This window comes from Ipomoea triloba, chromosome 7, assembly GCF_003576645.1.
Source record: "Ipomoea triloba cultivar NCNSP0323 chromosome 7, ASM357664v1".
Taxonomy (NCBI): Eukaryota; Viridiplantae; Streptophyta; class Magnoliopsida; order Solanales; family Convolvulaceae; genus Ipomoea; species Ipomoea triloba.
Window position 1 is genome coordinate 14835973 of NC_044922.1, and position 26358 is coordinate 14862330.

At 37.0% G+C, this 26358-nt stretch overlaps 3 protein-coding genes, 1 long non-coding RNA gene, 1 other non-coding gene and 1 pseudogene across 5 annotated transcripts; 1 reads left to right on the forward strand and 5 right to left on the reverse strand.

The window, feature by feature from the left end:
* Positions 1-9975: 9975 nt before the first annotated feature.
* Positions 9976-10122, reverse strand: LOC116026355 (annotated as a pseudogene).
* Positions 10123-14141: 4019 nt separating this feature from the next.
* LOC116024195 lies at positions 14142-14528 on the reverse strand. Its single transcript, XM_031265095.1, has one exon. The coding sequence runs from the start codon at positions 14526-14528 to the stop codon at positions 14142-14144; it is 387 nt and encodes a 128-aa protein (XP_031120955.1).
* A 3333-nt stretch (positions 14529-17861) lies between these two features.
* LOC116024196 lies at positions 17862-18398 on the reverse strand. The gene has a single exon (XM_031265096.1). The coding sequence runs from the start codon at positions 18396-18398 to the stop codon at positions 17862-17864; it is 537 nt and encodes a 178-aa protein (XP_031120956.1).
* Positions 18399-18789: 391 nt separating this feature from the next.
* On the reverse strand, positions 18790-19767 carry LOC116024197. The gene has a single exon (XM_031265098.1). It carries the CDS (start codon positions 19765-19767, stop codon positions 18790-18792), a length of 978 nt encoding a protein of 325 aa, XP_031120958.1.
* Positions 19768-22426: 2659 nt separating this feature from the next.
* Positions 22427-22587, reverse strand: LOC116026385. The gene has a single exon (XR_004099853.1). It is a non-coding gene; the product is annotated as a U1 spliceosomal RNA (small nuclear RNA).
* A 1150-nt stretch (positions 22588-23737) lies between these two features.
* LOC116024670 lies at positions 23738-26007 on the forward strand. Its single transcript, XR_004099512.1, has 3 exons — positions 23738-23900; positions 24197-24290; positions 25744-26007. It is a non-coding gene; the product is annotated as an uncharacterized LOC116024670 (long non-coding RNA).
* Positions 26008-26358: the final 351 nt, after the last annotated feature.

The window sequence follows — 26358 nt, forward strand, 5'->3', positions numbered from 1 at the left end:
AAATTTAATGCAAAATTTAATGCCTAATTTGACCAATTACAATGAATGCTGCGTTTGACTAACCATTTTGTTGAGAATGTTTGGAGTTGCAGAAATTGGCCCAATGAAATTTGGTTACACTTGCACTGGACGCATTGTAACCAATTGTTATACCCTGCACCACGTACGTAAACGACGTCGTTTCGATGTTAGTAGACGCGGACGGAAATGACTCTAGGGAATTCATTATCTATAATACACATAATCATTATCTAGAATACACAGAACGTTTGTCTAGAATACACAGATGATTTGCCCAGAATACACAGAGTATTGACACAAAATACACATAACTCATCCTCCTAACATTCGAATGCATAAACACATCACAACCTGTGTTAATAACATGAATACACAGAATATTGACACAAAATACACAGAACTCATTCTCCTAAACATTCGAATGCACAAACACATCACAACATGTGTTACTAACATGAATACACAGAACGGTTGTCTAGAATACACATAACGGTTGCCTAGAATACACAGAATGATTGCCTGGAATACACAGAATATTAACATAAATACAGAGATCGAGCGAAACAGAAAACGTGATTTCCAAAAAAACCGACGATTAGTTTACAATGCTCAAAACGACATCGTTTACGTACGTGGTGCACATTGCTATGTGCACCGTGGTGCACGGTATAATTTGCCCATTGTAACTACATTACCAATTATTGCACATAGAAACTTTTCCCTTCTCCCCATTCCCCAATTTCTACACCGGATGTTGAATTTGTTTTCAAGATCAAGATTCTCAATAGAGTTGAAAACAGATTATGGCCATGTCCTCAATAATTGGGTTTGTTTCGAGCATAGATTTTGAGGAGTTTTTATAAGTGTAACTATGAAAGAGAAGATGAGAGGAAAGGGAACAAGAAAAAAAAAAGTTGGGAACAAAATTTGAAAAAAAAAAAAGAAAAAAAGAAAATTGTCATATTAATGGGTGCGTGGAGTGCATGCGCCTCACGTGCACTATGGAGCTTCTTTGCTTTTTTGGTGGGACTACAAAAACCAAAGATCTCCTGCAAGAGCCCACAATACTCTCTCTCCTATTTCTCTTTCTTCCACTTAAGCTTTAAAACCTGTCAAAATCTTCTAAAATCTACTATTATGGATACCCTTAAAAAGTGGCAAGTCGTCGTTGGACATCTAAAATAGCAAAGAAATCAAAATATGTTGGGCTCGAAAAATTCATCCATAAGGGTCAATGTGATTAAATTTGGGCAAATTGGTGCATCAATTACATTCAGAGTGAGAATGTGTGTTTTATTGGTGATGAAGCGCCTTTGGGTTTGCAACTTGGAAAGCTCATTGTTGGATATGATGCAAACTTGGGTCTCAATGAAAAATCAATGAAAGCACGTACAACTCTAGCTAATACAAATTGTGTCGATGAGCATAATTTGAGTAGGTGCAAAGTGCAAACTACAAAAAAATACATACTTTGTGCGTCTGTGGCTTTAAGTAAAGTAACAAGGAATAAAAATAAGGGAGAATGAAAATGATTCTTAATAATTATTTAGGAAACAAGTTCAGCTAAGTTGGTTGGACAATTGATTTGATAACCACAAAGTTTAAAGTCAAAGCACAAACCAATATAAAGACCGGTACAATTTTCGAGTCTTGTGATTGTCGTTCTAGTGGGGCCCATAAAAATGTGTTGCAATAGAACTTTTGTCGGTTGAAGTTCCAAAGGCTACACTATCAAACTTTTGTCGGTTGTCACCTTGATAGCTAACAATCCTTTAAATTGCTCTACATTATAGTAAATAAATTATTTATTATAATTATCTTTTAATTGTTTAATTATGGTACAAATTAAAAAGATTTCAATAAAAAAATGAATTGAATAATAATTATTTCAAAAATAAACATTAAAAGACAAATTTAAGAGAAATGTAAAAGGAAATAAACACTCCAAATTGAAATCCTTTGAAGGATTCATTAATAATAATCCTAAATGTTTTAATAATTTGATGATCCAATTGGTACATAAAGATCTATTATGAGCAAATACCAATTTTGGTCCCACGACTATTGTTTTAGTATCAATTTTCATCCACGACTATTGTTTTAGTGCCAAAATTCATCGCGCTGGTCACCGTATCCATCCGTTTAAAACGTGCCGAAATCTAAAATTTTTAAAGGTATTTTATTCCTTTTCAACTCAATATCCTAATCTGAGCATGAATAAAGATATTTAAGCCTTAAGATCGATCACAATTCACAGTTCTCTTCCACATTTTACCTTAATTTGAGGAGAACTGTGAATTGTGATCGATCTTAGAACTTAAATCTCTTTATTCATGTTCAAATTGGGATATTGAGTTGAAAATAACAAAAATACCCTTAACAATTTTAGATTTTTGCACGTTTTAAACGGATGGGTGACCGATGCGATGAATTTTGGCACTAAAACAATAGCCGTGGATGAAAATTGGAACTAAAACAATAGTCATGGGATCAAAATTGGTAGAAATTAAACATGTGGACCAAAATTGTTATTTTGCTAATAGTTGTGAAACCAAAATTGGTATTTTCTCGATCTATTATTTATAAACTTTTACCACCGAAATTATCTTTTTCTTTTAGGACTAATGACTCTGTTACAATGCAGTGAGTCAACAATTGCTTTCTCAAGCTACTAAAGCAAAAAGAGTCAACAGTTGACTTCACTGAGGCTCAAACCTACTCCCTTCCATGTGGAAGTGTAAACTGGGTGCCACTAGACCATAAGGTCTTTGGCCCACCGAAATTATCTATTACTTAGTGAATGCCTAAATAGTAAATCTTTATTAATTCTAGAATAATTAGCATCATACTTTCCCTAATTAGTCTCCTCCATAATTAGCCTCGTTATAATCCCATAATTATAACATCACAATTGTAACTCTATCCTTTAATTAAATTAGTCTCGCAATAATCATTAATTAGTACAGTCTAATAGTTTGGCAATGCAATGTTGAGCTTCAACTTTTCCCCCCCTTCTATGGCACCTTCATCCTTGTTGTCTAGTATTGCTATCAAAGAAGTAGCTAAGAAGCCCGTATGGGCAGCTCAATTGGTCACATGGGTGAAGTTTAGAAACTCCTTATGTACGTTAGTAAGTAAATGTCTAATATCTGTGTTCAGTTGAGTTACCATAATTTACATCCTCCTAGATGCTCTGCAAGCTAAGGGTTAGGGAACAACAAAGAAGTAGTTAAGAATGATCTTCATTCATTTTTTTAATATTTATTTTCAAAAAAAAAAAAAAAAAAACCTATCATGGCCATGAATTGAGTAATTCTCAAGCAATAACAGCGCCATCTCCAATTATTAATGTTGCTACGATGAGAGCTACAATATTGTATTAAGTGTTCAATCATAAACTGTACAGATTACACAAGTATATATACTAGAGGATTCCTTAGTCTACTGAGACAGAGACTCATACTATGACTCAACTACATAGAGTCCTAATACTTCCCCTCAAGCGAAGGGTATAGCGATAACCTGCAGCTTGTCTCTCAGAAAGGAGAACCTGGGCCCAGTAAGAGGTTTGGTGAGATGTCAGCAAACTGATCCTTGGTAGAGATAAAATTCACCTGAATGTCACCAGAGGCCACCTTGTCCCTTACGAAGTGGTAATCTATCTCTACATGTTTAGTGCGAGCATGGAAGACCGGATTGACACACATGTAGGTAGCACCAAGGTTGTCACACCAAAGTTTGGGAATTGGAATATGAGGAGCACCTATTTCACGCAGCAAGGAGAGAATCCAGACCACCTCAGCACAGACATCAGCCAAAGCCTTATACTCACCCTCAGTAGAGGACCTAGCAACTGTTCTCTGCTTCTTACACACCCAGGACACGAGATTGGTGCCAAGGAACACAGCATAGCCACTAGTGGACTTTCTGTCCTCAGGACAGCCAGCCCAGTCAGAATCAGAAAAGGCATGCAGCTCAGTGGAAGCAGACTTGCGCAGCCGCAGACCCATAGAGAGAGTACCCTTGACATATCTCAACACCCGCTTTAACTGCTCCCAGTGCATGACAGTAGGAGCATGCATATGCTGACAAAGCAGATTTACTGCAAAAGATAAATCAGGTCGGGTAACAGTCAGGTATTGCAACGCACCTGCCAGACTCCTGTACCGAGTAGGATCATCAAACAAGTCTATGCTGACAGAAGAGGATGTCGAAACAGACAGAGGAGTAGCAAGAGGTTTACAATCTGTCATACCAGCACGCTTCAGAATATCAGTCATGTACCGCTGCTGAGAAAGCATAAGACCATCAGAGCACTTGATGGTCTCAATCCCTAGAAAAAAAACCAGGCTCTCCAAGATCACGAATTTTAAAAGCACTAGACAACTTGGAAAGCAAAGTAGTCACCACAGCCGAATTATTACCCATAACAAGGATATCATCAACATAGACCAATAAGTATACAGTAGCAGATGCTTGAGAATAATAAAACAATGAAACATCGGCAGTAGCAGATGCTTGAGAATAATAAAACAATGAAACATCGGTCTTGGATGCTTGAAATCCAACAGATAATAAAAAAGCATGCAAACGATTAAACCAAGCTCGCGGAGCTTGTTTCAGCCCATACAAACGATTAAACCAAGCTCGCGGAGCTTGTTTCAGCCCATACAAAGACCGTTTAAGTAAACAGACATGATCTGGAAACTGGGGATCAACATATCCTGGAGGCTGACGCATATAAACAGTCTCACTCAAGTGACCATTCAAGAATGCATTGTGAACATCCAGCTGCCTTACCGACCAGCCATGAGAAATAGCAAGAGACAGAAGCAACCTGACCGTAGTAGGCTTAACAACCGGACTAAAAGTGTCAAAGAAATCTTGCCCAGGGACTTGGTTAAACCCCTTTGCCACTAGCCTGGCCTTGTGCCTCTCAATTGAGCCATCTGCTTTCCGCTTAGTGCGAAAGACCCACTTGCAGCCAATAATATTCATAGAAGATGTTGTAGGAACCAGACTCCAAGTCTGATTCTGCAGAAGAGCATTAAACTCTTGATCCATCGCATCCCTCCATTCAGGAAACTTCACAGCCTGTGTATAACAAGTGGGATCAGAAGTAGAAACCTGAACAGACAGACCTGTAACTGGTGCAACAGACCGACTCCGAGTCGCCATAGAATGAGATCGCTCAGTAGGGCGGGTGGTACGACCACGAGGTCGGCCTCGAGGTCGTCTTGGAGCAACCGCAGCAGGAGGGGGTTCATCAGGCGGCTCCACTGAGACAGGGGGATGGTGAAAAATCGTCTCAGCCTAGGGAGAGGAGACAGAGACTCATACTATGACTCAACTACATAGATTTGCCCATTTGACACGCAGAACACAAACGAGAATCAAATTTATTTGACGCACTAACCGAACAGGACTTCAAAACACGACTAAGAACACGCTGATGTGGATGACCCAACCGATCGTGCCACGTAGAGACGGATGCACGAGCAGAAAGAAACGCAGAAGGAGAGACATCTGGAACCGGCAAAGTATAGAGACCACCCGAGCTATTGCCCCGGAGAAGGATTTCCCTGGTCTGAATATCCTTCACAACAAAAAACGAAGGGTGAAACTCAAAAAAGACTTTATTATCAGTCGCGAAGCGCTGAGCAGATAATAAAGACGCAGATAGAGACGGAACATGCAATCTATTAGACAAACGAAGAGTCTGAGAAGGAGCAGACAAGGAATCATGGCTTACACTACTAATAGATAGTTGCGTACTGTCACCGACACGAAGGGTGTCATTACCAGTATATGGATCTGAACCAGATAGTGCTGCTATATCGGGCGTGGCATGATGAGTCGCACCCGTGTCAGGATACCACACGTGAGAACCGGAACTGGACGGCAAGGGCTCCTCCTGATAAACATAATTCGCTTGGGGATTAAACCCGGGGGGCAAGCGAAAACACGAGAGAGCAGAATGCCCATAATGACCGCATATTTGGCATTGAAGCTGCCCAGACTGCTGCTGCCGACCACGCCCCCTGCCACCGCCCCGGTGCTGCTGACCGGAGTTGTCGCGCCACGCTCGGCCACCGCGCCCACGCTGCTGATGACCGGAGCCCGAACCAGTCGCGTGACCGCCACCGCGACCTCGCTGCCCTCCTCGCTGAGCGGAAAACGCCGCTGCCGGCGACTGAGCAGCAGCAAACTCGTCCCCGCCAATAAACTCCTGGGCGCCAAGCAGATCTGCAAGCTCCGGAATGGAGACAAGACGGCCCCGAATTGCCAACGACGCCGTCACAGTGCGAAACTCCGGTCGAAGCCCCCGGAAAACGTAGAGGTTCTGCTCCTCCAACGAAACAGCTCGACCGACGAGGGAGAGATCTTCAATGATCAGCCGAGCACGCCCGAGGTAATCCGTAGTGGAGGAGTCACCTTGGCGAAGGTTGTGCAACTGGCCGAGGAGATGCAGTTGCTGGGAATGCGACGCCGACGCTAGTGACTGTTCGATCGCGTCCCAAACCGCCTTCGACGTGTTGAGGCCGATGGCAATTGACAGAACCTCCTCGGACAACGACGACACGATCATGGAGAGAAGGGCTTGATCACGGCGCACCCACGAGGCATACGCGGGATTCGGCAGCGGCGCGGCAGTGGCAATAGCCGGCGGTAGAAAAGCCGGCGGGCAGGGGTACGAGCCGTCGACAAATCCAATGAGTTCGTGGCCTCGTAAAAACGGAACCACTTGCGTACGCTAAAACAGAAAATTACGGTTGTTGAGTTTGATACTCACAACATGATGGGCAGCAGGCAGTGGAAAAACAATAGAAGAAACCTAGGATCCCGTGACTCCATCTGAAACGGTCCGTTCTGAAGAATTAACAGAACCGTCATTATCAGCCATGGAGTTAACCTAGCGATTGATACCAGATGAGAGCTGCAATATTGTATTAAGTGTTCAATCATAAACTGTACAGATTACACAGGTATATATACTAGAGGATTCCTAAGTCTACTGAGACAGAGACTCATACTATGACTCAACTACATAGAGTCCTAATAGCTACAAGAAATGCCATTTGCATTCACCTTCATATCACATTGTTATCATTATTGTTTTTTTGAAAGTTGTTATCATTATTGTTAAAATAAGTCATTCAATAATTGGAGGTTGCCTGAATTTTCTACATTCATCAATGGAAAAATCTAATTTTGATAACAAACTAACACAAACTTAACGGTAACAACAAAATATAATGTCACTTCAAATATATAGTATAACTTAAGAATCAAGAATGTTATTTTTTTTCTAAATAAAAAATAATTATCTTTATTATATATATTATACAAACCCATCAACAATGTTGAGAAATGCATAATTTATACACTTTTACATTATTCTTTAAGTATATTTTGTGTGATTGTTCTTGACTATACACTAACTTATCAATTTTGCATGTTTTAGTTATCTTTTGAAGCTAACTTGTGTTTTTGTTATATTTTTTTATTAAATTGTAAAATTGGGTAACTTAATAGAGCTAAAGAAATGGCTAAAATACCCCTTGATGAGTTTTAAATTGGTGTTCTGAATAATCTTGATCATAAGTGAAAATCAGTGTAAAAATGGAGCAAAAGTCATAACTGCTCCGCATAAAGTCTAATTTTAAAGTTACAAGGGTCAAAAATAGCTTGGAAGTCATAACTGCTCCGCATAGTTTCTCCTTACCACGAGAATTCACAACTCAATGATCAAGTTGTATGTTATTCTTATTATTTGTTAATTGTGCACAAGAGGAATTAACTTAGGCATCACAAACGCACTAGTAGATGTCGCACAGGAGTGATTTTTCAGGAAATTTTATATTGCGTGTGCTTAGTTGGTTGAATTTTATGAATTACTATGAGAGTAGAATCTACACATTTAATTACATGTTTACGCACGAGAGTGACAATTACATTAGATAGCAATTGCTCACACTTAAAATTAGAATATTATTAGAGGCCTCTATCTTTAATTTAGCTACTGAATAAATTAAACCTCTCACTAGAATTCAATCTCTCTTTTTCTAATGTTGTTTCTTATAATTTATTTATTTATTTATTTTAGTTGATTATATTATTCTCAGTATCTTAAAATTGAAGAACTAGATTTAAAGAATTTTTACAAGTTAATGCTTGATTTTATTATCTAAAACATCATTTTTTTCTATGGGTTTTGATAGGGAATATACCCCGGGTATACGGTCCTGAGTATTTGGTACGTAGACGGTATACGAATACGGGTGTTGGCCCATCCTATATAAAGGAACCTAAACCTACATGTAAAGGACTTTTGGATCTTTTTCCTCTGTCGACTCTCTCTCTCTAAAGAAGGCTCAAGAAGCCTCTCTCCTCTCTCTAAATTGTTGAGAATCACTTAATAAAAGAGATGAATTGAGAGGATCTTTGCTGACATTGTTCATCTTTCCATATATGATTATACACATCAATAATTGATTACAATGGAGGATTATTCCTTATCAGGTTTGACACCCTAAAAATCTCCCTAAATTTTAATATTAAACTACAACAATTCTGTGTAGTAGTAGAAATTGTCAAATGCAACGTGTAAATTGTTAAACATATGTGTGGCTGACATTATTTATATTTATTAGTTGTTCTAAATAGGCTCCTATAGGTTAGTCAGTAGTTGTAACTTCCTTCCTCCTGTACACTATTTATACCTGCTTATTCTCATTAATCCACAATTCAATTCATAACCTCTTATAAATGACAGACAATTACAAGGCTAAGAACATTATTATATCCTTAATGCATGCCGCGATCTTTAAGGAGTGTATATATTCCAATACATTACTCTATAGTGCATTTTGCAACATTCTAATTGAGTGGTTCCTTTTAATTAGTTACACTCACATGACTTGCACAATCTTAATAAATTTGTAACCATAAAATTAACGACCACATCTAGTCCAATGGAAATAAAATAAAATAAAATAAAATCAGTTAACTAAATAAATTGTGATCAAGTCACTCCACACGATTGATAGTGAAAAGTAACTGCATTCCTATTATAATAATAATGTTGTTATAATTAAACCAATGTTAATGGTTTGTGGGGTAATTGTTAGTGATATAGGTGTTAGTGGTTAGTTATCTTAGTTAGAAATATTGCTATAAAGTATAAATAACATATTTATTTACATTGTAACTTATTATTAAAGTTCATCCAATTAAAGTGTTTCTTAATTCCATTTTTTGTATTCCTCTTTCCATTGGTAATTAGATATATTAACAAAACATAAAACATCGGTTCACAACTCCAATGAATATCTACTTCATAAATAAGTCAACAAAAAGATTAACGATTATTAGAGAGTATGGACTAAGCTTCTAGTGGATCGCATTATGTTTTAGCGGAGCCCAATTGCAGAAGCCCAACATCAAATATACAAGTAGACAACTGCGCACAAACAAATGGGCTTTTGTAGAAGACATCGAAACTTCAATCGGTATATCCTGCACCACGGTGCACATAGCAATGTGCATCACGTGCGTAAAACGACGTCGTTTTGGTGTTAGTGGACGCGACGCGAATGACTCCAGGGAATTCGTTATCTATAATACACATAATCATTATCTAGAATACACAGAACGTTTGCCTAGAATACACAGAATGTTTGTTCAGAATACACAGAATATTGACACACAATACACATAACTCGTCCTCCTAACATTCGAATGCACAAACACATCACAACCTGTGTTAATAACATGAATATACAGAATATTAACATAAATATAGAGACCGACCAAAACGAGAACGTAATTTCCGAAAAAACAAACAATTAGTTTACAATGCTCAAAACAACTTCGTTTAAGTACGTGATGCACATTACTATGTGCACTGTGATACATGGTATAATTTGCCCCAAAACTTTTGTATGAAATTGGGTAAGGACCGCGCGAACGCAGGCCCCCTGACGTAGGCTCCACTTATAAGGTAGACCTTAGGTTAACACCCCTCCAAAGTGCAATGGAAGTCATCAACCTAGGCCATGGGCCTTGTTGATTGCCCATTGACCCCATCCAGGTAAGTATGTTGCCCAATAGCACTCGGCCCTATTTTATAACCCACCGCTCCTCTCCCCCTTTTGTGTTCTGCCGATGTGGGAAACCCTTGGGTATGCAAATGAACCACTTCTCCTGCTGCTCTTTTCTTTTGCTGTTTTTCTTACTGGCATTTACAAAATCTAAATTCCTTAGCATTTTTATGGCATCCACAAAAGTTAAACGGTACCAAAATTGGTGTATCTAAGAGATGTATTGTGTAATTTTTTTTTTTAATATTTAATATACGACGTTGATTTTTGTAGAAAATTGGCGTTAAATACTTTTTTTTTAATTTTAATTTTATCTATCATTTTGATGTCGGTTTGACAAAAAATCGATGTTATATGTACGACATTATATGTAATTTTTGTAGCAGTGTTAAATATGTATACAAACTCCAAACAAATACAAATTGCATATAAATTTTTGAGAAAAACAGTAAATTATATATTGCATATCATATAGTTTCAAAAATGTATATCGTATAATTTAAACAACTAGGCAGGGATAAACATGCTCTCATACTAAATTGATAGCGGAATATGAAACATATACTTATATATACATGAATTGTTTATGTATAAATTAAAATCTAGCATCCAGTCATATCCACTCACTTATATAGTTATATTGTTGCATTGATGCCCAAATACTGTAGCAATTTTTGCAAAGTACTCCCACTTAGTTTCTGATTCAATATGATGGTGTATTTTTTGTGTAATCGGAGCAATAACATGACCTTTGCCTATATAGCCTATATGTCATCAATATAGACTTCGTAATGAAAACCGTTATTTCCGTAACTGTTACCATCATTCATTATTAGCATGTTTTAATACAGAGAAAAATGTTTTAATATTCATTGTTGGGTTACGTTGCATGCTTAAAGATAGACTTTAATTTGTAAAAATTAAACCATAAGTTTTTAAATTTTTATGCAGGGAAAATTGCTGACATGTATACTGCATTATTACAGTCCACAAGGTTGAAGTTTCCTACAGTCATTTTAATTTTGTTTTTCCATATGTCTATTCTGTTGCCAGAGACTATGACAATGGGTAGGTTACGTTGATCCAAAGGAAAGCTAAAAGGTTGGATTAACGTAAGTCGATTTCCATACATATGTTGCGCGAATAAGTCGATTTTTAATAAAAATAATATATATATATATATATATATATACGGAATGTATATATTAACAAATGTTTCAAAAATATATAACTCAAAAATAATGAGATTTATAATATTACAAAAACAATCACAACCATCATATATATATAAATATATACAAAGGGGTTAAAATTTATTAAAATAATCCCAACGAACAAGAAAATGAGAAGGAAAAGGGATCCAAGTCATGTGATACTTACACTTTCTTTTTGGCAAATCGACATCTCACAAGTGATGTATTCTACTTGAGAAATAATGTACTCAACGATAAAATAGTTCGAGCGCTCAGACTAAATTACCTTCGACAAACCAGAACAACGGCTTGAACAAGCCTTTTCACGGATTGAATGGGTAGAGAATTTTTGGGAAGAATACTGCGTAATATTAAAGAGAAAAATGATGTTCGCAGCTTCAAAATTCTGCCCAAACACAAAAGTTTATATAGGGGACATTAAAAATTAGCATTAAGTATGACACATAAATATAATTTAATAATCAAATTATAACGTTTGTAACGGTTATACTTATTATTAAAAATAATATTTACGGTTACGAAATAATTAATTACAATTAATTCACATTGACAATAATAACCTATTTCAAAATATTGAGTGATCGAAAAGTCCGTATAGTCCAAAAAATTTTACTTTCCAAAAACACCGAAAAGTAATTTACCTTTCATTACGTGTTGCAATTAGCACATTAATGTGCATTTGCTACTTTCCATAGCACCTTTACGAGAGGTGTTCCATAGGCACCTTCTCGGAGGTGCTTAGTTAGCATTTTCCAGATGGGTGCTCAATTAGCACTTTCCGAATGTCCACTGAAAGGTGATTGCACTGTCCCACATCGTAACAATTGATTTTTATTGTACAGGTTAGAAAATTATTTAGAAAATTTGACATAATCTGGTAAATTTTTAAATTTTGAACGAAATACGTGTACGCGGGTCACAGGTGCAAACCGATCAGGGTTTTTCAGGCTCAATTTTTCAATTCAAATGGTCGTGAGTTGGTCGTCATCTTTTTAAAACACAATGAACAATGAATTACCATACAATGGTACAAGTTCTTTATGTTATGGCTTGTGGGATCTAACACATACACTTCCCTTGTGTTGGCATCTTTTCTGCCCACTAATGGCATAGCTTGTAGCATGTGACCACAACCCAAGTACCCAACCATGGAATGTAGTGTCATGGACTCATGGTGGAATAGCATGGCAAGTTGACATTTTTTTTTTCTTTTTTTTTTTTTACAAACGGGAGGGGGACACCCCAAGGATTAGCTTCCGGTACAAACTAGACGGGACACCGGAATACCCAAAATATCATCATTGAGCAACCCAAGAAGCTCGCTCTCCGATTGAGGCAGGAACATCCAGTCATTCTTTGATTTCAAAGCCATCCTTGCCAAAGCGTCGGCTACTTTATTTTGTTCTCTAAACACATGATTTAATTGAATCTGCCAATTCATCCTCAACCACTTCCTACACTCATTAATGATGTTAGCCACCATACCAGTAGGGGGTTTCTCGTACTCACTAGCATTAATCCAATCCACAACGCGTTTGNTATATATTAACAAATGTTTCAAAAATATATAACTCAAAAATAATGAGATTTATAATATTACAAAAACAATCACAACCATCATATATATATAAATATATACAAAGGGGTTAAAATTTATTAAAATAATCCCAACGAACAAGAAAATGAGAAGGAAAAGGGATCCAAGTCATGTGATACTTACACTTTCTTTTTGGCAAATCGACATCTCACAAGTGATGTATTCTACTTGAGAAATAATGTACTCAACGATAAAATAGTTCGAGCGCTCAGACTAAATTACCTTCGACAAACCAGAACAACGGCTTGAACAAGCCTTTTCACGGATTGAATGGGTAGAGAATTTTTGGGAAGAATACTGCGTAATATTAAAGAGAAAAATGATGTTCGCAGCTTCAAAATTCTGCCCAAACACAAAAGTTTATATAGGGGACATTAAAAATTAGCATTAAGTATGACACATAAATATAATTTAATAATCAAATTATAACGTTTGTAACGGTTATACTTATTATTAAAAATAATATTTACGGTTACGAAATAATTAATTACAATTAATTCACATTGACAATAATAACCTATTTCAAAATATTGAGTGATCGAAAAGTCCGTATAGTCCAAAAAATTTTACTTTCCAAAAACACCGAAAAGTAATTTACCTTTCATTACGTGTTGCAATTAGCACATTAATGTGCATTTGCTACTTTCCATAGCACCTTTACGAGAGGTGTTCCATAGGCACCTTCTCGGAGGTGCTTAGTTAGCATTTTCCAGATGGGTGCTCAATTAGCACTTTCCGAATGTCCACTGAAAGGTGATTGCACTGTCCCACATCGTAACAATTGATTTTTATTGTACAGGTTAGAAAATTATTTAGAAAATTTGACATAATCTGGTAAATTTTTAAATTTTGAACGAAATACGTGTACGCGGGTCACAGGTGCAAACCGATCAGGGTTTTTCAGGCTCAATTTTTCAATTCAAATGGTCGTGAGTTGGTCGTCATCTTTTTAAAACACAATGAACAATGAATTACCATACAATGGTACAAGTTCTTTATGTTATGGCTTGTGGGATCTAACACATACACTTCCCTTGTGTTGGCATCTTTTCTGCCCACTAATGGCATAGCTTGTAGCATGTGACCACAACCCAAGTACCCAACCATGGAATGTAGTGTCATGGACTCATGGTGGAATAGCATGGCAAGTTGACATTTTTTTTTTCTTTTTTTTTTTTTACAAACGGGAGGGGGACACCCCAAGGATTAGCTTCCGGTACAAACTAGACGGGACACCGGAATACCCAAAATATCATCATTGAGCAACCCAAGAAGCTCGCTCTCCGATTGAGGCAGGAACATCCAGTCATTCTTTGATTTCAAAGCCATCCTTGCCAAAGCGTCGGCTACTTTATTTTGTTCTCTAAACACATGATTTAATTGAATCTGCCAATTCATCCTCAACCACTTCCTACACTCATTAATGATGTTAGCCACCATACCAGTAGGGGGTTTCTCGTACTCACTAGCATTAATCCAATCCACAACAGGGGGTTTCTCGTACTCACTAGCATTAATCCAATCCACAACGCGTTTGGCATCTGATTCAATGATAACTTTGCGGTAGCCATGATTCCAAATAGTTTTAAGCATGATAACTTTGCGGTAGCCATGATTCCAAATAGTTTTAAGCCCCTTAAGAATACTCTAGCCATGATTCCAAATAGTTTTAAGCCCCTTAAGAATACTCTAGGCTTCCGCTTCTTCAATGGAACAGTGGCCAACTATTGCTTTAAAACCAAGCAGCCAGTTGCCGTTAACATCCCTGAGGAGTCCTCCACAACTTGCATGGCCTGTGAGTGTATCTCGGCTTCCATCAATGTTCATCTTCGTCCAACCATCTGGGGGTTTAGTCCAGCGAATGAGGCGTTGGACCTTATTATGAGTATTGCTAGCCGGTTGTGAAATCTTCTCAAAGGCTCTAACAGATTCTGCAACCTTAATCCACCTTATTTTATGATCAATATCCATGCTTTTACCTTTGAATATTATTTCGTTTCTCCACCTCCAAATCCACCAAAGAGTAATGGCAAAAAGGATCAGACCATTTTCAACACTACTGAAAGCACCTTTACCTGCAACATTCAGATCAAACCATGTTAGGAAATCAATGTTCCAAAATTTATTAATGGCTGTTTGAGGAAGAAGTTTTCTCAACACTTCCATCGCTTTCGGGCAGTGTCTAAGAAGGTGGTTGATATCTTCCATAGTGGTCAAGCAGTGTTGACACTGGTCATAATATATAAATCCTCTTCTCTTTCGTTCATGGTTCGTCATGATTCTTCCATGTCTGACTAGCCAGAGAAAAGTACAAATCTTGTTAGGAACCTTGACCTGCCAAAGCCTTTCCCACCCTTTGTCATTATGAGACTCAATGTCACCTTGGATTAAGCCATAAGCTGAGGTAACAGAAAAGTTTCCGTTCGCCTCAGGTTCCCAGAATAATTCATCCTGGGCATCATTATCATTACTTAACATTCATGCTTTCAGCTTATCCGTGATCTCATCAGGGAGAATTCCTTGGAAGAGATAATCATTCCAACCCCTCTCTTCGTCCCAATAGTAAGCTACCGTGGCATCATGTTCTTCCTCTGGCACCTCCACATTGGCGTACCAAGCAAGATTTTCTCCTGTAATCCAAGGTTCGGTCCAAAAGGATGTATTGCGACCATTTCTCACCCTCTTGCGTAATCCTTCTTTAATAATGTTTTTGGCCTTGCATATACCTTTCCACGCATTAGAAGCTGTGGGGGTATAATGCATTTGCTCAACATCCCAGGTCTGGTTCATATACTTGTGATTTATGACTGAAGCCCATAATGAAATTTTTTCATTGAGTAAGCGCCAGCTAAGTTTAGCCATGAAGGCAACATTCATATGGCGCGCCTTCCTAATTCCGAGACCTCCTGCTCCCTTGGGCCTAGTTACAATATCCCAATTGACTAGGTTACAGCTACGCTTGCCATCTATGCCACCCCAGATAAAATTGCGTATGCGTTTGTCAATACTATCACAGATTCCCAGGGGAAGCAACGTAGTCTGCATCGCATAATACGGAATAGAGCAGAGAACAGATTTAGCCAAAATTTGCCGACCAGCAAGGGTCAATTGTTTCGTTTTCCATCCTTCTAATTTGAGCTCAATTCTTTCTAAAATATTTCTGAAGAGGCTTTTAGAAATGCGCCCATGAATGGCTTGAACACCAAGGTAACGTCCCAGATTTTGAGTGAGTGGGATTCCGGCTTCATGGGAGATCTCTGCTGCAACATTGTTACAAGTATTAGAAGACACAAAAATCTGGGATTTGGTCATGCTTACCTTCTGCCCAGAGGCAGTGCAAAAATCATTTAAACAAGAGTTGATGATCTGTATTTGTTCCTTGGTAGCTTCAGCAAAAAGAACAATATCATCTGCAAAAAAAAGGTGAGAAAGCATAGGACCATTTTTTGATAAACGGATTCCTTTCCACCTATCTTTATTAACAGCATCACAAATGAGATGACTTAGTCTTTCCATACACAGGACGAAGATATAGGGAGATATTGGATCCCCTTGACGGATGCCTCTGGCAGGCTTGATGTAATCAGTTTGGTTCCCTTTCCAGAGGAATGAGAGTTTGGGTGTTTCAATACCGTGCATTATTTTGTTAACCCAGTCTTTATCAATTCCTACCTTCTCAAGGGTGTCCCTAATAAAACACCATGAGAGGCGGTCATAGGCTTTTTCAAGATCGATTTTAATAATCATGTAGCCCTTGGTGCCTTTGCATCTCTTGAGCGAGTGAATGACTTCTTGGAAAATGATCACATTGTCCGAGATTTGTCTAGCAGGCACAAAACTACTTTGAAATGGTCCAATCACCTTGCCCATAATGCTTTTGAGCCGGTTAGAGAGAACCTTTGTAATGAGCTTATAGGAAACATTGCAGAGTCTTATGGGTCTGAACTGGGAAACATTATCAGGATGATCGACCTTTGGGATCAATACAACTAATGTGTCATTCAAACCCGAGGGGAATTCACCTTTCTCCAAGAACTTTCTGACAAATTCAGACATGGACTTACCCACGACCATCCAGTGCTTTTGATAGAAGGCAGCAACAAAGCCGTCCGGTCCTGCAGATTTAAATGGAGCCATATCAAACATGGCTTTCTTAACTTCATCATCTCTAATCGAACTGTGAAGACTAGTTCGAGTGTCTGGATCAAGCCTGGGGAAGAGATCGATCATAAAATTACTAGTGGTAGACTTCTCATCGCATCGAAATAAATCAATAAAGTGACTGGCTATCAAGTTTCTCTCTTCCTCTTCATCAGTCAACATATTACCATCTTTGTTGCGCAAATTCTGATTTTTCCTACGAAAGTTTCGAATGATAGTTGAGACATGGTAGAATTTGGTATTTCTATCTCCCGATGCTATCCAATCTTCTCTCGATTTTTGGTACCAAAAAAGTTCTTCCTGTCTGAGGACATCATCAAGCTCCGATCGAAGCTTTTCTTCCAGTTTAATTAGCCCAGTATTTCTGGCCTTGTCAAGGGCTTTTTGAATTCCTTCCAAGCGTTTAAGAAGCCTCCTTTTCTTAGAGTGGATGTTGCCAAAGACCTCTTTATTCCAAGAGGATAGTTTAACTGATAGACCCTCTAGGTTGTCAATTATGCTCTTGTTACTATTCCAGTTGTGTTCCACCACCTCGTGGAGCCCAGGATGGAGAAGCCACGCAGCCTGAAAGACAAATCTAGGCTTGGTCTGAACCATGCTATTGCTATTTGTGTTAATAAGCAAGGGTGAGTGATTCGATTGGTATCTTGGGAGGTGGGTAACCTTCATATTTTGAAAAATCATTTGCCATTCCGTATTGCAAAGTGCTCTGTCAAGGCGTGCCCCTCTGAAAGTATCCTTAGTAATACCTCTAGACCAAGTGAACTAAGAGCCCTGAAAGCCCAGGTCGATAAGATTTTGGTTAAAGATCCAATCCCGGAAGCCAGTGCTCCGGCTGTGAGAGAAGTTCCGAGGTTCACTGACTTCCTCAGGGGAGATAACAGCGTTGAAGTCTCCTGCCACAAGCCAAGGGCCTCGTATCTGCAAATCATGCATATCAAGGGAGTTCCAAAGGTTTTTCCTTAAAGCATGCGTAGGACTACCATAAACAATGGAGATAAAGCAAGTTGTGCAATCCAAGCCTTGAACATGCAAAAGAACAAATTGAGGGTGAGTAAGTAAAGGTTTGATATCAAGTGTGGAATTCCAAAAAACCCAAATACCGCCGCTAAAGCCCAAGGCTTCAACCCGAAGCCATTCATCAAAGCCCAGTCTATTACAGATCTCGTCAGCCTTGCTACCCGAGACTTTAGTTTCAAGCAGCCCAAGTAAATCAGGCTTATAGGTTTTCTTGATTTCTTTTAACGCCCGGAGCACCTCCCTTGAGGCGGCTCCTTGGCAGTTCCAGGTAATGAAAATCATAAAATCAGTAAAAAAAGAAAGAAAAACAGGAAACCCAAAACAAAACAACAAACGGCAGGCCCAGAGGCAAGCAAGCAAAAACATAGACACAGGGTTAGGACACCCTGCCCTCCCCATCAGAGTCAAGCTCCTCCAAACACCAGTCAGAAGGGTGATTCGCTCTACTGGCAGAATGACAATTCATTCCCATATCATGAAAAGGAGGATCCTGATGATGGTTCGCCGCATCATGGGAGAGGAGGGAATCGGATTTTTCTCCAACACCTCTTGTTTCCACCACTGTTCTAGTAATAGTTTTTCCTTTTTGTGTTCCCCTCACAACCACATGTTCCACCTCCGCTGCAGCTTGGTTTGATCCGTTCATTCCTCCACTTTTGCTGCTTTCTGCGCGTTATCTTGGCTTGTCACTGGACGGTTGCCTGGGCTGGTTTTTGTCATTATCAATTTGTTTGGCAGAAATTTGAATCTGTGGTCTTTTCCCCTTGCCCTGTAACCCACGGCTAGGTTGGGCAGTATGATCCCTTGAGTTCAACTGAACCACTTCCCTTTGTTCACAATCTTCAGTCTGTTCATTGTCATTTTCCTCTAAGTCGTATAACACACTGAACCTCGAATTTTCTCCCACAGGTTTTTGGGGATGTTTCTTCTGAACTTCTTTATTTTTTGTATTATCCACATTTCCTTGGTGTTTCCTTCCTGTGTTAGTTCTTGGATTATAATTCCCAAATCTCCTCTGTTTGCGCTGGGCAAGCATCCAAGGGCCAAAGTCTTCCACCACTTCTGGCCGAATAATCTGTAATTTTCTGAAATTCCCTTCAATCTCGATGAACTCTTCTTTGTTTGCACCTTCCTCACCGGCTAATGGGTTTTGGTTGGGTTGCACATTATCCATCTCCACCGGATTATCTGCCTTGTTTCCGACTGGACACGCCTCTTTTTTATGTCCATACCTTCCGCACCCAAAACACACCAAATGTATGCCTTCATATTCGATTCTGCGAACTCGATTGTAAAGCTTGAATTTGGCTAGGAGTGGTTTGGTTATATCAACTTCTACACATATCCTAGCATACCTCCCCCTTGTTGCCATAACTGTTGAGATATCGGCACGAATAGGCTTTCCGATCTTCTTCCCCACTTTTTCAAGGAATACAAAGTTGAAATACTCTATAGGTAGACACGGGAATCTCACCCACACTATGAGTTTTTCCGTTTTATCTGTAAGGGGATCAAAGTTGGGGTGCCATTCCTTCACCACAAGATAATGATCTAATATCATCCAAGGGCCTTCAAGTTTAGCAAATTCATAATCTTTTTTGGCAGTAAAACGAACAAGGAAGTAATCATTTTCAATGGCCACAAGGTCCATGGGCGCCGAAGGTTTCCACATATTTTGCAATTTACGCAGTAGATAGTTGTAGCCCACAGATCTCCCTCAAAGCTTTATAATGAGGGTTTGCTTCCAAGGAGCACGCAATATTCTTTTCTCAGCCCTCGTAAGTCGAATAGTCGGGCAATCTTTATCTTCCTCCTCGTCTTCAATTTCATCATCTTCTGAGTCAAAATCCCTATCCTCTGCCTCTACTCTTCCATGATCCACTCGTTCCACGGTGAGAGTTTGCTTATACGAGGGTCTGTCTTTTTGTGGACTGCTGTCAAGAGAAGTGTCAACTAGGTCAACCATAGTCCCCCCCAGTCCATTCTCTTTCCCATCAACTGCCATGGAATCCGGCCTTAGCTCGATCAGCGTCTCCGACACCATTTCCACTTCGTTCTGAACAGGGAAGGGATCCCCAATCTTCTTTTTTTTTGACGCTGCGCTCCAAAAGATCGTCGTCTTCTCCCATCGGTGGTTCACGTTCTGGTAGCTTCTCCATCTGATGAGACCGGAATGCAACAAATAAATGATCCATTAAAAGTCTCGAGTGGCCCGGTAACAAGATCTAAGTCAAGGAAGATTCAAGAGGCTTTTAACACTTTTGTGCAAACAGATTGGAGTCCAACATCTTTTTGTGAAGAAGAAGATCAATCTGGAAAAATAATTCTATTCAATTGTCTTCACATAAAAACTTTTGAAGACAATTCAGACTTCAGTATCAGATCAAATTTCCCGGTGTGAAATTATTTGCAAGGTGTATTTTTTTTTAGGTGGGAAACTACTTTGCAAGAATTGTATTTTTTATTTTTGGGTGGAAATTACTTTTGCAAAATGTTGTATTTTTAATTTTGGGTGGGAAATTATTTTGTATTTTAATTTTGGGTGGGGAATTATTTTGTATTTTTAATTTTGGGTGGGAATTACTTTTACAAAGTTGTAATTTTTTATTTTGGGTGGGATTAGTGACCTAGAATATTTAATACCTTATTTTCCCCTATAAATACCCCATAAACCCAATGGTTTGAGACACACCTTGTAAGAATTCAATTTGAGTGAAATTTCTCTCTTTTCTTTGCATGAGAAGTGCATTGAAGTTTAGGTTGTTTGTGAGAAGCATTCAATCTTGGTAGGCTAGTGAGAAGCTAGTTTATCCCTTTATCTTGTTCTTTATATTCACACACATATCCACAAACCCAAAAAGAATACTATTACTCATATTATATAGCTAATTTTATTTTTGTATCTTAATTCTAGTGCTAGATTCCTAATACTCTAATTCTTAGCCTTGCTTAATAATCTAAGGGTTGAGAGTATTATTTGTTAGTTTGGTGAGGCATTTGTAGAGTTGGGATCTCAAAATCCAAGAGTCTACAAGGTAAGATCCTCTTTTGGACACGAAAGGTTCTTGAGTGATTCCTTGAGTGTGCACTTATTGCGGGAAGCAATCCGTGTACGCATCACCATCTCTCTCTGTCATTTTTTTTCTTTTCAATTTAGCTTAATTGTAATGAACACTTGTAAAAATATTACAATTACATTATGTGCCATTAATAAAAAGTAAATTGAAGTAAGACAAATAACCATGGTTGAGTTTTTAGGTGTTAAATAGATAGAGAAAAAAATATTCAGGATGTTCGTCAGTTGGTAACCACTCTGACGCATCCACAAGCACATACATATCGTACAAGTTTTTCTCACTTATTTTTTTCATCTTCAAAAGCGATGCAAGAATTTGAATTTGTAAGAGAAGTTGGTTTATTTCCCTTTATCCTTACTCCTAAGTCATGTCACATACACAATATGCCACACAAGCAAAAAATCTAACAAAAACACATTGTTGAAAATATTTTAATGTTTATTTTACAACAGAACCAAATTAAAGCGCTTGTTGTAATTGGACAACACCAAAGAAAAAAGTATAGTTGTGATCCCACAACTATTGTAGTATATAGTTATCTGAAATTATGTCCTCAACTATTAAAATTAATCATTTTAGTATAACAATTATTAATTTTTTTAACAATTTTGGTTCTTTTTACGCATAACCTTGCCAACCTCCGCAATAGCTACAAATTTTTAAGATATTTCTTTATTCATGACCAACTTTGAGTATTATTTTTAATTTAGAATTTGTTGGTATGTTTAATGAATGCGAGTAAAAATAAATTTACAGCAATGATTAAAAGGTTATAGAAGTATGTGACTGAAAGTCAAATTAGTTATGATCATAAATAAATGAATAAAACCCTAAAAAGTAAAAACTCTAAATATTTAATATATCAAAAGGATCACAAAAAGCCCTAACACAACCACAATTACAATACCCTCCTACTTTAAAATCTTAAAAACACTTATCACAATCTTAAAAGTTAAAACCCACCAAAATACTTACACGTATACGGTCACATCAGCCGTATAAAACCATAAGTAACAAAATATAAAACATTGGTTCACAACTCCAATAAAATTTACGTGATAAAAGAAGTCAACAAAAAGATTATGTATTCCTCGAGAATATGACTAAGCTTCTAATGGATCGCATCAGGTTAAGGAAAGCCCAAAAATTAGCATTGTAGTAATACTACGAAGAAATGAAGAAAAAGAAATGAAGGCCCATTTACATAAACCCAAAATTTTGTAATTGTATTGGATAGGGGCCGCGCGAACGCAGGCCCCCTCTACCACAAATTACGACGTAGGCTCCACCTATAAGGTAGACCTTAGGTTAACACCCCTCCAAAGTGCAATGAAAGTCATCAACCTAGGCCATGGGCCTTGTTGATCACCCATAGACCCCGTCCAGGTAAGTATGTTGCCCAATTGCACTCGGCCCATTTTTATAACTTACTGCTCTGCTCCACTGTTTGTGTTCAGCCGATGTGGGAATCCCTTGGGTATGCAAATGAACCACTTCTTCTGCTGCTCTTTTCTTTTGCTGTTTTTCTTACAAAATCTAAATTCCTTAGCATATGTATTGCAATCACAAAAGTGAAAATGGTACCAAAATTGGTGTATCTAAGAGATGTATGGTAATAAGATGCAAATCTAAAACCACACTTCTCTTCACAAATAATTGCAGATCATATGTATGTCTTGCTGTTTTGTTGCTTGGGGTTGTGGAAATGGAAAAGTTGATTCAAAGCTTCAGAGGAATCATGTTAAGGGTCAAGACAGCAACAGCATATATGAAATTTCAAACAAAGAGCTGAATCTGTATGTATGTGTTTCACTTTTTATTTGTAGTAGTGTATTAGTTATCAAGATATCAAGAATCAAGAACACAATAATATATAGAAGAGTACAAAATCAAAATTAGTGGAATTGAGGGAAAGTAGAACAATTTATATAAAGTGTTTGCATGTTTGGATCACAAAATAATATTATAATGCTTTACTTCATCACTTAGTTCTCTGGCCTTTAGATGGATAAAGCTATATCTACCTCCATCGTTAATTCTTTTACCATTGCTCTTTTCTTCTTTTAGTTTTGTTTGTTGTTCAAGCTATCAAAAAGCTTAGCTATTATTAAAATTGTATGTAGACTAGACAAAATAAAATTTGTATTATATATATGATCATGAGGAGTTTGTTTTTTTTATTTCTCAAGAATAAGTAATAAAAGTAGTAAGGGAAGGAAAGAGATGGGAAAATTTTCAAAACAAAACATAATACTACCCTTAACTTAGATATTATATTTTACTTTTGTGTTTTGTAAGCAAGAAGACAAGCTTCTCGTATAATAATTCAATAATGAAATAAATGATTATGTTCCTCTTTGGTTCTTTTCCTTACAGTGAAGCAAATTCAATTAATTCTTTCACAAGATTTTTAATTTCTATATTGTATAAGAGCTACGTTGTCATGACCAGAATCAATCCAAGTAAACCTTAATTATTCTCCTTTCAAAGAGCCAATTCTTTTCTTCTTATCTTACCTACATGCAAGACATTGGTAACTCAACCTCTCTTTCCATCAAGAACAACGATTTCACAACTACAAATGACTCATGTTGAAGAGAAGATCATCATAGAACAAATTATGGATACACATAATCCGAATGGTGGCATAGATGTTGATGCAAATTGTCTTCTCAAGTTTGTGGAGGACATTTTCAATTTCAATGCGGTTTGTTAATATACTTGCATTAAACTATTTTTAAAATTATTTTCTTGACAAATATATAGATTTAATTACCATTGTATATATATGCACCATGAATGAATTTTTATCATAGAATCACCTAAATGCAGCGCATATATTATACAAATTCATACTGTTATATCAATGCCACCAAGTAAATTTTCATTGAATAATCATGGACCAAAGTGAGATTTCTTAAATGTTCTTATTATTCCTGCTTAGAAATATTTCCATTCTTGTTTTCATCACACTAGCTTTGTGTTAATGGAGTATGCGTTTAGGTTCCTCGAGAAGCAATGCAAGACAGGTTACAACTACAAGAACACATCCAGAAGGAGATTTCATTTGTTGTTTTACAACTCTCTTAATTTCATGGTATGGTATATATAAATCCCTCATTTATCACACAATTTTATTTGAGTACAAATTAATTAATGACTTTTTTCTTTTAAATTTCATTCTCATTTTTAGATAGCCTTCACTTGTGTAAGCTAGGATGATAGTCACTTAACTGCCATTTATCTACTAATTAAGTTTGTTGGCAAAGTATATGTGGCATGCTAAAGGAGTAATGTTATTAGCATGTTTTGAGATCATCCGAGGGAAATCTAAAGTTGTCTCACAATCATGTCATCGGAAAGGACTATCCTACAACATGGTTGCTCTAAGAAATAGTCTAAACTCAATGCTATACCTTGACAATGAATTTTTTTTTTATGATTCAATAAGATCCATGTTTAATCTCACAAAGCTTATGGTTGAGTTTCGACATTCATCATCAATGTATTTGGCGAACTACTGGATCGCAAGAAGTGTTGTTTGCGCTCACCTCCTTATTTTGAGCCTCGAGTAAAACCACTTGATTTAGCTTTGTATAAATTAAATTACATATATTCTCCCTTAATCTATTTTTCAATAATCATTATAAATAATTAGTTGTAATATCTCATATAAATATCTATAAATCATTACTACAATATAATAAATTTGAAAAATATTTCAAAGTATTAATTTACATTGCACAACAACACGTGTAAATTGGGTTTAATTAACTATTCATAAATAGGTATAGTAAAGATTGATTTTTTTATGTTTGTTTTTAATTAATTAATTAATTAATTAGCCATGCTCTTAATCTTCAGGTCACAAAATGAGATAATGACGAAACTGTCTAATGTATCCACCAAAATCAAAGAGATTCTAGCTTCCAGCCTCTCACTACTAGGTTGGCTGAATATTTTATTTTAATATTTAGCTACGAAATGTTTATGATTATAATTCATGGATAGTTATGAATATCATATAATTTCTAGTGCATATATACGAAGTTATTATAAATTGACTGTAAAAGTTAAACTTTGTTATGCAAACAAATAATCCTTAATTTTTCTAATTAAAATAATTAATTAAATCCAAAATTACAGTACTTTGATTAAATAGATTTTACCACAAATCATAATTTAGCTATGAGATTATTTATAATTTTTTGTATGCAGAGGCAAAAAGGACAGAAAAAAATTATCAAGCGCTATTACTTGCGTTTGATAATTCTTCAAATATCTTAGACGTTCTTAAATTGATATTCAATGTCAAAAATAATAAAGAAAAACCATTTGGGTACGTAAGAACTAAGTGACTTGTATGTATAAGCATTTGTTCTTACTTTAGTTACTTATCTTATCATATATGTGTACGTGTGAAATACTACACCTCATTTGATGACCTCCAAATATCTTTTATATTAAGATGATTTGGGTGCCAATTATAAATGATCTGGATGAGCATATACAAATGCCTGACTTTTACTATAGCTACTATCGTGTGTTAGATCTACAGAGAGGGATTGCACCAGAATTCTTACGATTTCTTCAATACAAGTGCTTCTCAACTTTTCAAGTTGGGGTGACCCAATTGTCATTTCACTGGACAAACGAGGAAGATTGGTTCATTCTAATGCACTGCACGTGTGGAATATCAACTTTCTAGAAGGAGAACAATGAGACTAGGTGATATAATCCCTTCATTAGAAAATGAGTTGAGGGAAATGACTTCTGGTGCTGACCGTGAGACTGACGACAAACAAATACATAATTTTGTAAGAGAGCTCCGCAAAAAGATCAAAAATTGGGTAGACAACATCAAAATGAAGATAAAAAGTTCGGTAGGTCTATCTTATAATTAAATTTTTACTCGCATATTATATGTACATGTCCATCTTTATTTATTTAGGAAAAATAATTCACTAAAAAATTTATAATTTTAAAATTCAACTATTTATATACAAATACAATAATATTTTATTTATCAGTTTCGGCCATACAACTATTAATATGTTATGAATCCTCAACTGTAATTCAATTCTTAATTAATTATTAGTGGCAATTATTAAGTAAAAGCTAAGCTAAACTGCATGCCTACAGCCTACTATATACTACAATTCAAT